Source organism: Artibeus jamaicensis, unplaced genomic scaffold (genome assembly GCF_021234435.1).
Source record: "Artibeus jamaicensis isolate MK-2021 breed Jamaican fruit bat unplaced genomic scaffold, CSHL_Jam_final scaffold_916, whole genome shotgun sequence".
Taxonomy (NCBI): Eukaryota; Metazoa; Chordata; class Mammalia; order Chiroptera; family Phyllostomidae; genus Artibeus; species Artibeus jamaicensis.
This window is the reverse complement of record NW_026522059.1, coordinates 27687128-27702380: the sequence shown is the minus strand read 5'-3', so window position 1 is coordinate 27702380 and position 15253 is coordinate 27687128. Positions and strand designations below refer to the sequence as shown.

General features: G+C 42.5%; 1 protein-coding gene across 9 annotated transcripts in view; it reads left to right on the top strand.

Annotated features, from left to right (window-relative positions):
• Nucleotides 1–15253, top strand: part of VPS13B (vacuolar protein sorting 13 homolog B) — a 700507-nt gene that overhangs the window by 636789 nt on the left and 48465 nt on the right. For all 9 annotated transcript variants that reach the window (XM_053660831.1, XM_053660829.1, XM_053660828.1 and 6 more), the window contains 9 exons: nt 158–241; nt 419–594; nt 1113–1283; nt 1639–1840; nt 2958–3146; nt 5507–5653; nt 8732–9015; nt 11420–11547; nt 11764–11963. In XM_053660831.1, coding sequence (XP_053516806.1) covers nt 158–241; nt 419–594; nt 1113–1283; nt 1639–1840; nt 2958–3146; nt 5507–5653; nt 8732–9015; nt 11420–11547; nt 11764–11963 — 1581 coding nt within the window. The remainder of the gene's footprint in view (nt 1–157; nt 242–418; nt 595–1112; nt 1284–1638; nt 1841–2957; nt 3147–5506; nt 5654–8731; nt 9016–11419; nt 11548–11763; nt 11964–15253) is intronic.

The window sequence follows — 15253 nt, the reverse complement described above, 5'->3', positions numbered from 1 at the left end:
CCGTAATGAAGTCTGTTTTTGCTTAGTTTTCTTTTTTTGTGGCTTTTTTCTATAACTTCAGACTTTTTAATCCTCTAAACCAATATTATATCTGTGCCTTATGTTGATTAATTAGTAAACTCGGGTTTAATGGGACCCTGTCCTATCTCATGTGCAGGTGCCATCTTCAAACAGTTCCATTATTTATGTCTGGTGCACAGTTTTGACTTTGGAACCCAACTCTCAAGTGCAGCAGCGAATGGTGAGTGCTTTCCAGTCCTAAAATATGGTATATGACTCTGACCTTTCCTGTGCTGAAATAAATTAAGGTCAGAGTGACCCAGGGAAGAGATTTATTGCAAGTTTGTTTCAGCATCAAACAGCTGGAATACTGCAACAGAACAAATATGAAAGTTCTTCTGCCCTTTTATTTTTACAGATTGTGTTCAGCCCTCTTTTTATCATGAGGAGTCATCTTCCAGACCCCATTATAATACATTTGGAGAAAAGGAGTCTGGGATTGAGCGAGACACAAGTTATTCCAGGAAAAGGGCAGGAAAAACCACTGCAAAACATAGAACCTGACCTCGTACATCACCTAACATTTCAAGCAAGGTACTGGAAACATCCTTAAATTTTTCTAAGAGAAATTCAGTAGAAAATTAACCTGGTGTACTATTGAGGGGGGAGAGGGAGGATACAGTTTTTTGTATGATTTCTTATCTTATGAGAATGTTGTTTTTAAATTATCCTACCTAGTATTCTCTTATTCTCTTCTATTGTTTTAAACAAAATTCAGCCTCTTTCATTAAGCTTAGAAATAAATGAGGGGTCATCAGAAAATTTAATTGGCACATAATTTCTCCCGTGGAAGAAGAGATGAATAGCGGTCTCACTCAAGCATGGTTGGGGTCAGGGGACAGAAGAGGGAAGGCCCCGGCCCAGATCATCCAAACGCTGTGTTGCCAATCCCTAAACCAGCAGACACTGATTCCATCTCGCAGTGAAGTGTCGGGCTACAATATGTCTGTAGTTAGAGTTGGGGGCGTTTGTTTGTTTGTTTGTTTGTTTTTCAGTAAATTGTAGACCACCTTAGAAATCTGATGTTTTTGTTTTTTCTTTCCATTTCTCAGAGAAGAAGATGACCCTTCACATTGCGCTGTGCCCATCTCAACATCCCTCATTAAGCAAATAGCCACTAAAATATACCCTGGAGGTTCAGTTAGCCAGATCCTCGATGAATTCTACGGGCCAGGAAAGTCCCTTCAACCCCTGTGGCCCTATAATAAGAAGGATTCTGACAGGTAATGTTCCCTAGCTACCTTTTTCTATACACATTTTTCAATATTAATAAATAACCATTCACAAAAATGTTAGATACTAAAAAGGGGTGTTTTTAAAAAAAATATATTTTCACGTATCTGTCAGATTCTGCCCTTTTATCATCCAGTAGATGTATTTTGTAGATTGCTTTACTCATTATCCAGAATGTAATTGCATGAAAAGTTTCTACTCCTGGATGCAAATTCAACATTGGATGATTGTGGTGTGAAGAGGTGTCATACAGGAGCGCTGTGTGTCTGGAATCCTTAAATATACTTCATGAATACTGAAGGCATTCCATTTCACTGAGTCTCTTGGATGCGGTATTTGGAACAGGAATGAGCAGCTGAGTCAGTGGGATAGCCCGATGCGAGTGAAGCTGTCAGTCTGGAAGCCGCCTGTCAGAACCTTGTTGATAGAACTTCTGCCCTGGGCCCTGCTTGTCAATCAGTCCAAGTGGGACCTTTGGCTGTTTGAAGGAGAGAAGATTGTTCTACAGGTTCCCACTGGCAAGATTATTATCCCTCCTAATTTTCAGGTACTGTAACTTCTTTTAACTAATATGAATTCTTTTATTTCAACAGCCAGCTTTTAGTCTGAGTTTGCATTTATATTCATAACAGAATGAATCAGTTGTGGGAAATTGTCCTTGAAGTTGCATATGTAAAGGGTATGGAATGTTCTTTGATATTCGAAAACATTTCAGATGTCTTTTTGCCCACCGGCAGCATTCCTGTTTGAGTCGTCGTTAAATCCGATAGCTTGTACTATTACACTCTCATTTCCATTGTGTGCAGCATATTTGATGAGCATCAGAACTGGCCTCCTCCAGGTATATCGAGGACATGGAGCCCCATTCTGTGCTCTAGCGCCTACCCCTAGACGTTGTTGTGGTTCTTACGGAGATGGGTAAGAACTGAGGATTTCTGAGCCACCGTTTTTGTCCGGCCCCCTTTTTTTAGCAAGTGGATTTGAATGTCCACAGTCACGATGCCCACTCAGTGTTGACAGTGACGACGTGGCATCATGACCAACATGGGGGAAGGCCTAGTCACAGAACAAAATCTCACAGGATGAGTTTATTTTCCATCACAAGAGAATTTTCTCGATAAGGCTAGCTTGTTTCCAAAAGGCACATAAATCTATTTTTTAAAAAAGAGTACAAGGAACTCCTGATGAAATCTTTTTCCTGCTAGAGAATAACTTGAGAGTTCTTTTCTTTTTTGGGGGGTGGGACTTCAGTTCATAAACATCTTTATTCAATTGCATTTTAAAAAATAATTAAATCATGTTATCTTATGGAGTTGGAATGTTGACTTACATGGGCCTAAAGTTGGGTATTATTCTTTTGTCATATGCAATGAAACCTTCAGTTTTTTAAGTCTTTGGTATTTATAGGGTAGTTACAATTTGGGTTTGGTTTTTTCCCCTTCTTCCATAAATATGAATTCCATCATGAATCAAAGAAAACATCTAAAATAAAATGTATGTTGCAATGAAATGAAGAGAGAAAGAAATAAAAAAAAGCAACAAAAGTGTAAAGGCTTTGTTTGCCGAAAAAAACCTATTATGTAATATTAAAAAATTTCTGTGAATTCGGGTAAAAATATCAAAGTTCAGAAAAATACTTTATAATTGAGGCATTGTTTTTCCAGGAAGCCTTTCAAATTGGAATATACTGGGCAAATACCAACACTGTGCACAAGTCAGCAGCAGTTAAACTAGTTCATAACCTGACATCCCCGAAGTGGAAAGATGGAGGCAATGGCGAGGTCGTGTCGCTGGACGAAGAAGGGTTTGTTGACGTCGAAATAAGACTTGGTGCTTTCCCAGGACATCAGAAGGTCAGATCCAAGTCTGTGGCTTGGGGAAAGTGGCGTGCCACCCCCTCAACCTGTTTGAAACAAACCAACCCTTTTCTTTTCGAATCCCTTTTTGGTATTACTTGCTGTAGACAATTTATAACAGTGACACTCATGATTTCTTAGACCCCTCTGTTTTCTTTCCTGTACCAGTGATAAAAGCTGTGTCACATAATTTATCCAATAACTTCCCTGGTTCAGAACACTCAGCAGCTACTTGATTTATTGTATGTGGCGGGTTAGGGAGAGAATGAACTTATTCACAAATATCCACAAAGTGTACTTGGCCTCCTCCTTTCAGAGGACGAAGCGGAGTCACTAGCATTCCGAGCACCGAGTGGAAGGACAAGGGCCCTGCTGCACAGGCTGTGTTCCCGAGCAGAACGCAGAACGATGGGGATCAATTCTGGTTTTCCCACGGAACCGGCATCACGACAGGGCGTTGCATCCTTGGACAGGGGACTGGCACCCATGTTTTTAAAGATATGAATACAAAAAACAGACTTAATTGGTCATTAATTCAATACAAATGTGTACTTTTCAGCATAAATCTTCTCTAAAGTCTGTGAAAACCAATTAAGCTGAATAATACAGTAACAACGCCATCATATTGTACCATTTAGAGGTCTCATGCTGTCCTTAATAATCGTTTCATTATTTTAACTGTCCCAAATCAGAAAAAGAAGGGAGACTTCATCAGAGCAGTGTAAGTCAGAATGACCTTTCTGTGGGGAGAAGTTAGATTTTGGCAGACTTCTTTGAAGAGCCTCTTGAGAAAAGTTAGGGTCACTTGGTGACTTTTTAAAAAATAAATTTCTCTGATACAAAGAGGTTGGTTTCTCTTCAATAGTCAAGGCTGGTATCCATTTCCTCAAAGTTGTCTGGGCAACACATGTTTATGCTCTGCCGGCCAAAACACTGTAACACGGGCGTGAATGGCAAAGAGCTGTAAGCGCGAATCACCCAAAGTTGAATAGTTGTAAGTTGAGAACTACCATCAAAACCTGGAAAAAATGTTATGATACACGGTCAGACACCCGATATCTTCAGCACCTCACAACATAGCCATAGTAAGCGCTGAATACATGTTTATGAATGAATGAATGGACTGTTGGAAAATATATTATTTTATATATTTATCTCATTATTCTTTAGCAGTCATTCTCAAACTTTTTATCCTTGGCACCCCTTAAAATTATTAAGGACCTCCCAAAAGCTTTTGTTTATGTGGGTTGTATCTATTAATATTTATCATATTAGAAGTCAAAACAAAATTTAAAACAAAGGATATACATACATTCCATTAGTTATGAAAGTGATGACATCATACTTCATATAACCTCTAGAAAACTCCAGTTGTGCACTTAGAGAGAATTAGAGTGAAAAAGACAAATAGCATCTTAGTGTTATTTATAAAAATAATTTTGACCTTTGGATTCCCTAAAATGATCTCAGAGACAACACCCCAGTCACGAGCCCTTGACCACACTTTGAGAACTGCTGTTCTGATAATACCACTTAAAGATGCCCACTAGCTGGGTATGTAAGTAATATCTTCCCTGAGCGTCCGCCCTTCATAAACATGGTAAGGTGATAAGATAACATGTGTAGTGATAAGAGCAGCACCATGGAACCAGACTGCATGGTTTCCAGCTCCAACTACGCATTCTTTATATTTGTGAACTTGGGCAAGTTACTTAACCTCTTCGTGCCCCATTTCCTTCTTCTGTGAAATGGAGATAAAAGTAGCTGCCCCCCGTGGGTGCTGCGAAGATTCTGTGAGTTATAGGCATGAAGTACATAAAATAGGCGGACCACAAGGAGGCTGTACATGAGGGGCAGTCATTATGATTTCTTCATCATCGCCAGCAGCAGCAGCAGAAGCATTATCAAAGTTCTCTGCATTCTCCGTGGTCCATACTAGGCAGTCAGTGAGACAGCTACTATCGAGGGCATGAGGAGGAGGAAGAGAATTGTGTATTTGAATTCTTCATGTTGAAAAAGATGAGTGGCATCTTTTTATGTGATGCCTTTTTATGTGATGCTTTATAAATGAATATTTTGTGAGGGAATTGGTTAAATAACTTGGAAACAAGTCTCTAGGTCACTACATGGTAGCGAAAGTAACGAAGTGGTTTGCTGAGGTACCCAGTTGCAGAGTAAACCGGGGCCAGAACAGTTTTGAAACTGAAAGGGGGCTGCGTGAAATGCTCTGGGACAAAAGGTAAAATTGGTGCTGTGCTGGGAAAGCAATAGATAAAATGGCCTTTTACAAGTAATCAAGAGGTTTTCATATGCCGCACGTGACGTCCAGATTTCCTCTTTCCTCCACTGTCTTGCAGTTGTGTCAGTTCTGCATTTCCTCCATGGTGCAGCAGGGGATACAGATCCTTCAGATTGAAGACAAGACGACAATAGTCAACAATACACCATATCAGATATTTTATAAACCACAGTTGTCGGCCTCCAAGCCCCATTCTGGAAAGGAGGTAAGCAATTTTAACCTAGAACATATAAAAAGCTAATGCTGAATATGGGTAAAGAGAAATGCATTTATTTTTTACTTTAATTAAAACCAAGGATGTCATGGTCAGTGCTTCCAAGGTAGTTCACAAGCAGAAACATCCCGACACAGTCAGATTAGCACTGCCTGCTCCTCATCTGCTCAAGGCCACAGTGCATCTTCTTGCACATGCACTAAGCCAGAGCCCCAGCAGCAGGGAAGAGCTCCTGATGAGACTGGCTCCCGGTCTCAAAGGAAAGAACATCTGCCTTGCAGGCCCCAGTGCCTGGAGGAGCCATGTGGGTAAAAGGCTGTCTGAGCCACGGACAGTAAATGTGAAAATGTACCAACTCATTTATGTTACCTTCTCCGTGGCAGAATATGCAGAAAATAAATCCAAGAAGGATTTTTGATTCAGTTCTTTATACAATTAAAATGAAGTTACATTTAGGGAGAAGGGAGATATTTTAAAGTACTTAAAAACAGTATTCTATGTGGTATGCCATTGAAACTAGCATACCACTTTGTCTTTGTCTACATTTACCATTATCCCTTACTTTTCAGCTCCTAAAATTATGTTAGAACAATAAAATGGGATCAAAGTATCGTTCTTCTAAGTTTACAATGCATTGCAGTATTTTACAAAAATGTGAGGAGAATACGTTTTTATCTTGGTTCATTCAAGTGCTGTTCAAATGCGGACACGCCCAGAAGCGTCCAGGTGGGACACAGAGGTCAACAGTGTTTGCACAGTGGGAGGGCCGTGGAGAAGAGAATCGGCCTGTGTCCTGATCATGTCTGCCTCTCCCCACCGGTGCTTCCTGAAACCTTAGGTCAGGGCTTTCCCCACCGACCTTTCCTCATCAGAAAATGGCCATAACTTTGTGTTCCTTGTGGGGTTTTATGAAGGTGAAATGAGATAATATTCATAAAAAGACTAGGCATTCGGGAAATGAGAGTGCAGCAGGCACGGCAGCTGTATCAGCATCGCAGTGAACTCCTCGCTGGTGCGCACCTCCTGGAGAGATGGGGGCAAGCCCACCTTCTTCCCCGCAGCTCAGGAGCGCCCCGTTTTCAACCGACCCAGCTTCAGGGACATAAAGGAATTTTTTTCAAGACATACTAATCCCTGGCCTCTCAGGGAGATTGAGTGGCAGAGTGGGGAAGACACCAAACAGGAAGCAGGAAGCCTGGCCTCTGGCTGGGCTGTGCCTCTCACTGGTTTTGTTGTCGGTGGAAAACGAGCTCGTGCAGTATCACAGGGAAAAGAATTTCTTTACGGTGTCCTGACTTCCCAAAGTCCCATCTCCATCTGTCCTGCCATGGAAAAGGTCCAATCTTGTCTTCAGCAAGGCGAAAGCAAAAACCAGTGTCCAGAGTTTCTGCTCCATATTAGACTCCAGTCCAGTCCAGCATCTGGCTGGCTTGGCGTGTGTTTCCAGCTGCAGCCCATTTCTGTGCTGTGGGATTCAGGCTCCCTCCTGGATCTGCATGTGGGATCCACACGGCCATGGACCGTGCACCTGCGAGGGCCACAGGGCTTTGGAGAGTGACCATGGGAGTGCAGTTCACCCGTGTGTGTGTGTGTGTGTGTGTGTGTGTGTGTGTGTGTGTGTGTGTGTGTGTGTGTCAGAGAGAGAGAGAGACTTCTTTGTTCCCCTGGGATTATATTAGTTTGGGTTTAGGATGGACCAGGTGCTTTTTCAAAATGACCAGTTTCCCAGACTTTCTGGGGCTTTGGATGAGTCCACACTCCCTAGTTAGATTAACAGGCCTGTGGTCCAGCCGCAGTCTGGAGGTGGGAAGCAAGGAGTGTTAAATCCTTTTGGTGGAGCTCAGTGCCGTGGTCCTCTGGAATGTGAAAAGCTGTCCCTTTCTGGTGAAGCAGACAGGTTTATGCTCCTCAGTTTATTAAGCTCAATGTCTAGTTCCCTTTGCTCCCCTTTTCTTATTATAATCAGCTGAACACCAGTGGTAACAATTTTGTTCTGTGATTTTGGACAAGTCATTGGCTCTCCGGAAAGCAGCTGTCTTCACCATGAAAGAGGAGACTCAAATAAATTCTCTCAAGGTCCTTTTTTAAAAAATTTTACTCTGGGATGGAAAGCTCTTTAATTACAGTTGATGTGCAATATCGCATTAGTTTCAGGCGTGCAGCATGGAGTTGACATTTATATACCTTACGAACTGATCAGCATGAGAAGTGCAGTAGCCATCTGTCACGTACAAAGTCATTGTGATGCTATCGGCTATATTCCCTATGCTGTACCTTACATCCCAGTGACTTATTTATGTGATAAATCTGTGCCTCTTAATACTCTTCACCTTTTTGCCCATCCCCCCATCACCCAACACTCTAGTGACTATCAATTTGTACTTCGTCCCTGAGTCTGATGGTTTGGTTTTATTTGTTCACTTTAGTTTTTCACCCTGGTGCACTGTTGGTGGGATTGTAAATTGGTACAGCTGCTCTGGAAAACTGTGATGAAAATAGAACTCTCAGTGTCCTTTTTAAGTTTAAAATTCTGAAACTCTCAAATGAGCCAGCAACCACGTGAAATTCCAACTGAGGGTTGAGACCAGATTCCCTCCTCCCTCAGGGTGAGCCTTCACCAAAATCTGTGTTCTGAGCTCCCAGTTCGCTGCTCTGAGTCTCCTTTACAGCTCTCCTTCCATGTCCCCCCAGCCCCCGGGTGCCACACTCTTTCAGTTCGCCCATAGCTGTCCAAAAAACCTCCCAGTGCGTGGCAGTTCTCCCCTGATGGCATCTGGATTTTTGCAGCATTTGGGACATGTTGAGAACTTTGCATTCACCTTTTAAATCACCTCAGCTCCGGCATGTTTCTCTCTGCCCAGAAAAGCAGCCTCTACTCCCACTGCTTGTAACTGTCTCAACAGGGGCTGTGTTGTGGGAACAGGATTTTCTATATTTCCGTGGCCCCCACCTGGCCCTCTCCTGAGAATACATGATTATGGTTTCTTAGAAGCTGTGCTTGGAAAAGCTTCACTTCTCTGTGTTATTGTAGTAAATGTGCTCTGTCTGCATTGTCTTTTCTTTTCTCAGTATTTCCACATTTCAGACGGTACTACCTTCAGCATTTGCCCAGGCGGCGAGCAGCCTGCTGTGCACTCCAGCTCCCTTCCTTGCTGGGACTTAATGCCTGACATCAGTCCGTCGGCGCTGGACGCATCTCTGCTTCAGAAGCAGATCTCACTGGCCTTTTCTCCCGCCACCGGTGCGGACAGCTCACCGAGCTGGAGCCTGCCAGCTGTCGTTCGCCAGGAGTTCCCCAGACAGAGTGTGGCGGTGCCCCTGGGCAGCTGTAGGGAGAATGGATTCTGCACCAGGTACTGCGCATATGTGTGAACGCCCTGCTTTGCTTGTCACTATAGCTGTTCACTGAGGTGCCGAGAGACAGGAGAATAATTGCAGTGCCTACCATATGTAGAACTAAGTTTTACTTTTATTCATAATGGCTTCTAGACTGGGCAGATGTTATGGTCACGCAGGGACTGGATGCAGCTTCTCCTGGGGGAAGATGATGGTGTAACAGCAATACATCGTCATGAAAAGATGGCCTTCTTTCTTTTATGACTTCTTGGCCTCTGTCAAATGATAAGAAATAAGGGTTAAAATACGAGAGTAAAGTTGGAAAACCTTTTTATTTTCCCATATTTTGTTTCAAAATGGAATTTTTCTCAAAAAGTCATTAAGAGAGATAACTCAGAAAAACACAAGTTACAGAAGACTCTGTTCTTCAGTTGTTCCCACACGCAAATCACCAATTACGCAAATAACAACCACAGAATCAAGCCAGGGACGGGTAGTGGTCTGTTCACCCTGGACTTTTATTTTGTGGTTGTTTTGCATGCAATACGTCCTTCTCTAGCTGTCAGGAATGACTCATCTATGCTATATGTAAAAAGTACAAACGAAAACATACTATGACCTTGAGAGAGGTACCTTATTCTTGGGGTTATGAATTTATACACTTTATTTGAGGTTTTAGCCTTACTTTGTGAGGTATACAGACTTCTAGTAGTAATATTTTAAAAGATAACTTTCCAACACACATTAGTAAGGCCCTGTTCCCTACACACATCCCTTCTCCTTTCCCAACATTTACAAACATCCCTGATTTTATGAGCACTTTCATCCCTCATGGAGAGGAGGGGTTATCCTGAGATTCTGATTGGAGAAGTTAAGTGTGATGAGTTTAAGGAGGCATTTTTGACAGTGATGTGAACCTACGTCTGGAAAACTGAGCTCATTTTTAAAATTGGAAGACAATGAAGATCTCAAGGAGGGTTAGCAACAGGGGAGTGGGAGGAGGAGATGGGGGGAGAAGGTACAGAAAATAAGTAGCATAGACAGTAGATAGAAAATAGATGGGGGGGGCAAGAATAGCATGGGAAATATAGAACCTAAAGGACTTGAGACACATGGACATAAACTAAAGGGGGGGTAATGGTGGGGATGGGGGGGCAGGGTGGAGGGGAATGAAGGGGGGAATAGAACAACTGTAACAGCATAATCAATTTTAAAAAATAAATAAAGAAAGAGAAAAAAATTGGAAGACAAAATTATAATTTTTTATCTGAAATTGTTTAAAATTCTAAGAATCATAAGACGTAATTCTATTAAAATAACTTCATTCTTAAATATTAAATAAGATGTTAGATGCAAAATCCCTTATGTTAGTTCTGGCCCCTCACTTTCTTGACCACCACAAAGAAAATTCCCAGGGTTGGCTTTCCCAGCTCTCTCAAAATTAGTCTGGGAAAAGAACTTTGTTGCTAGTCCAAGGTCTGCGCTCGGAAAGCGAATTCACTTCCTGCTGCCCCATCTCCTCCTCTCTCCCCTCCTCAGTCCAATGGGGCACATTTGAGGGTTTTGTTAATGCGATTCCCCAAATGCTAGCGGACATTCTCTTTGGCGTTTCAGGCAAGCAGTCTTTGGGAAGGGGCCCGACACTGGTGAACAAGACAAATAGCAAATGGGAAATCACACATTTGGCAAATATCTGATTTCTTTGATTAATTTGAACAATCGGTCCATGTAATTTAAACATCAGAGGGAATGTTTTCCTGCCCTGATATGAAATGTTGTTTGGTAGTTTATAGGTCTGAATTCGAAAAGCTCTGTCACTCGTTGAGGAGGGCAGCCCGTGCCCACACAGCAGTTCTATTAATGCCAAGTAACACAGCTTCGTTCTTGGTGAACAGATGGTGCTCCTGTGGAGTATGATGACCGTGAAAACTAACAACAAACATTACAAGCCTACCTACGTTTAGGGGGAAAAAAGAGCGAGGACCCAAATTCTCTCAGAGTCCTTCTGAAAACACAACAGCTCCTCCTTGGCTGAAGTTTCCCAGGCGTGTGTGAGGGGAACGGGGCCCTCCCTGTCCGACAGTGTAAGGCACGTACGGACTGAGGGGCAAGCGAAACACGAGGTTACCTGCCATTCTCTCCGAGTGGTGGAAGTTATGGGGGGTTTCTTTAGGTAATTTTTTACACTTAAAGAAAGTTTTGTGATAAATGTATGTTACTGTTTTCAGGGGGAAAAAAAACAGTAAATCTATATGTGGCAGTTACTATAGAAGATGGCCTTCTTCTAGAAACCATTTCCTCTGGTTCATAAAAGAGAAAGTACTACGGAGTGCTAAATATTGCAAGTCTAAATAAAGATGCATCAGTAGAGAAAGCATTTCTTTCTAAATCATTTCTGTCCTTTCGGTTGCTTCTGTTCAGGGCCGTGGCGCTGACTTACCAAGAGCACTTGGGCGTGACTTACTTAACCCTCTCCGAAGACCCTAGTCCCCGAATAATTTTCCACAACAGATGTCCAGTAACAGTTCTTATTAAGGAAAACATTAAAGGTATATTTTATAACTGAATTGAAATAATAACAAAACTTGTATTTTTTCTGGAGGTTTTTTCTTAGTTACCTGTGATCCTGTAAGGAATATTTAAATAAAAGTGTTATTAATCTCCTGAAAAGTTTTCCTTGCCCCACTATGTTTAATATCCCTAAGTCTGTCTTCAAGGCCTTAAGACTACATATGCCTTTTTTCTTTCTTTTTTTTTTTTTTTAGAAATTCCGAAGTTCGAGGTGTATTGCCGGAAAGTTCCTGCTGAGTGCTCAGTCCATCATGAGCTTTACCACCAGATTTCCAGTTACCCAGACTGCAAGCCCAAGGACCTGCTCCCCAGCCTCCTCCTGAGAGCGGAGTCCCTGGGCGAAGTCGCAACCGAGTGGAGTGACGCCGTCGACATCAACAGTCCGGGGACCCAGGTCAGTGACCACGTGTCACCCCAGTTCCCAAAGGAAAAGGCCCTTTTCTGAGGTTTCAGTGGTTGTCTATTTTAAGCATAGTTTTCTAAGTGCCCGACTTCCCGTCTCTGTATAAGGGCCTGTGTGTATTCATTCTTGATTCTCAAACGCAAGCATCTGTCTCAAAGCGCCCTCTACACCTGTTTACCAGACAGGAGCCCACCTTGGATCTGCTACAAGGTCAAAACTGCCGCGGACCAGCCTCGCCAGGAGAGGGGAGGGGGTGGAAATGAGTCAAGGACGCAGGGAGTCAGGTTGGAGAGGTCTCAGCATCCCGCTGAGCCCCGAACTCCGTTTATTCAAGGCTTTTATTACAATTATGGGGAATAAGCAGGAGGGGGCCGCACCCAAGCCAGTTTCTTTGTCCTTTCTGCAAAGCTACTCCACGGAACAACAGGGGAACACAGGGTGCTATCAAAACTTCCCTGTTTATCAAGCACCGGTGCATGACCTACCCTTCTACAGGGAAACAGGCTGTCTAGCTTATGCTAATAAGTTCTTGGGAGACCTATTGTCTAGCCACAGCAGGTTCCAGGCAGGGAGCCAAGCAAGGTGGAGAGGAACTGCGCCACGGGCAGCGGTCTTGCCCCTGGCCCTGGCCCCCCGGCCTTGCCAAGGGGGGCTTGTGGCGCGTCTCCACGAGCAGTGGCTATGCCGGCCGGTCCTGACCCCCTGGCTTTGCCATGGGGGGCTAGTGGCGCCCACACAAAACAAAATAAAAGTGTTGGACTTCTCTACGCAGAAGGTCATCCAACTGGCCAGATTTGGAGACAATTATAATGCCAACCCTGGTTTAATTCCTTTTTTTGAAAGTTCACCAATATTAAAATATACATTTTGTCCTAGTAATACATAAAATTTTGCAAGTACAAGTGCAGTTTTAAAGTCCTGCACAGATAAAATGTCGATTTGTCTCTGTCTCACTCCGGATATTAGTGCTGTTATTTTTGTTGTAAGTGGAACATAAACCAAGCACATCGTTTCTACTGTGCTTAACATTTGCCATGTTTTAGGCCATTGTCCGTATATACCATATATACCAAGGTTGGGGTTCGATCCCTGGTAAGGGCACTTACAAAAATCAACCAGTGAATGCGTAAGTAAGTGGAACCGCAAATCAGTGTTTCTCTCCCTCTCTCTCATCAATCAATAAGTTTTTTAATTGCCATTTTTACTACATAGGGGCATTAAATACTCCACCATGTTGTCCAAGCATCACCACTATTTTAGCATCCCAAGCTGAAGCTCTGTGCCCATTGAGCAAGTCCGTTTCCCTCCACACAACCCCTGGTAGCCGCTCCTGCGCCTTCTGCCTCCGAATTTGCCTATTCTAGGCACCTCATAAAAGTGGAGTCAAACAATACTTCTCCTTTTGTGTCTGGCTTATTTCACTTGGCATGATGTTTTCAAGCTTTATCCATAACATGTGTCAGAACTTTATTCCCTTTTGTGGCCAAATAATATTGTGCTGTACTTTTTTAATGTTCTTTACATCTATTAGTTTATTTGATCTTCACAATAAGCTTTTGAAGTAGGTCCCATTGTAATGGTTACAAAACACATATTAAAGTTATAAATATATGTATAGTAATAATGATGATTACCATTTAATAATCACTAACTGTATGCCAGGCATTGGGCTAAGCACTTTACATTCATTCTTTTTTTTTAATCGGGGTGACATTGGTTAATAAAATTATATAGCTTTCAGGTGTACAGTTCTATAACACATCATTTATATATTGTGTTGCGTGTTCACCGCCCCAAGTCAAGTCTCCTTACATCACCGATTTCCTCCTTACATCCTCCTCTGCCTCCCACAGCTCCCTTTCCCTCCAGTAATCACCATACTGTTATCTGTGCCTATGAGTTTTATTTGTTTGGGGTTTTTTCCCTTAATCCCTTTACATTTCTGATCCAGTCCCCCAACCTTCCTCCCCTCTGACAGCTGTCAGTCTGTTCTATGTATCTATGAATCTGTTTCTATGTTAATTTTTTTGTTCATTAAATTACATATATAAGTGATATCATATGGTACTTTCACTTAGCATAATAGTCTCCAGGTCCATCCAAGCTGTTGCAAAAGTAAGATTTCTTTTTTTTATAGTCAAGTAGTATTCCATTGTGTGAGTGTACCACAGCTTTCTCTCTTCTTTTTCGTTATTGTTGGCACTACTACTGCCATCCCCCATCACCCCACCCCTTTTCCTTCAAGAAGCCCCTACCCTCTCCCTCCCCCCAGCCTTCACCACATTGCTGTCTGTGTCGATGGGCTACACATATGTGCATATATGTACTTTGGCTGATGTCTTCCAGTCCCCCCCAACCTCCTCCCCTCTGAGATGTCAGTCTGTTCCATGATTCCACGCCTCCGGTTTTATTTTGTTCCTCAGTTTATGTTGTTTGTTAGATTATTTCTCTTTCTCTGACTGGCTTATTTCATTTGTATGATGTTCTGCAGGTCCGTCCATGCTGTCACAAAAGCTGACTAATATTTTCTTATGGCTGTATAGAATTCCACTGTAAATGTACCCCAGCTGTTTTATCCACTCCTCTACTGATGGGCACTTGGGCTGCTTCCACATCTTGGCTGTTGTAAATAATGCTGCATTGAATATAGAGGTGCATATATTCTTCTAAATCAGAGTTTTAGATTTCTTCACATATAGTCCCAGAAGTGGGATCTCTGGGTCTTTTTTTTTTTTAATTTTTTCTTGATTATGCTGTTACAGTTGTTCTATTTTCCCCTTCATTCCCCCCCACCCTACCCCCCCGTCCCCACCATTACCCCCCCTTTAGTTTATGACCACGTCTCAAGTTCTTTAGATTCTATATTTCCCATGCTATTCTTGCCCCCTCCATCTATTTTCTATCTACTGTCTATGTTACTTATTTTCTGTACCTTCTCCCCCCTTCTCCTCCTCCCACTCCCCTGTTGCTAATCCTCCTTGAGATCTTCATTTCTGTTTCCACTCCTGATCTAGCTGTCCTTTTAGTTTGCTTTCGTTTTAGGTGTGGTTGTTAATAACTGTGAGTTTGCTGTCCTTTCACTGTTCATGTTTCTTTAACTTCTTTTTCTTCGATAAGTCCCTTTAACATTTCATATAATAAGGGCTTGGTGATGATGAACTCCTTGAATTTGGTCTTATCTGAGAAGCACTTTATCTGTCCTTCCATTCTAAATGAAAGCTTTGCTGGATAGAGCAATCTTGGTTGTAGGTCTTTGGTTTTCATGACTTGGAATACCTCTT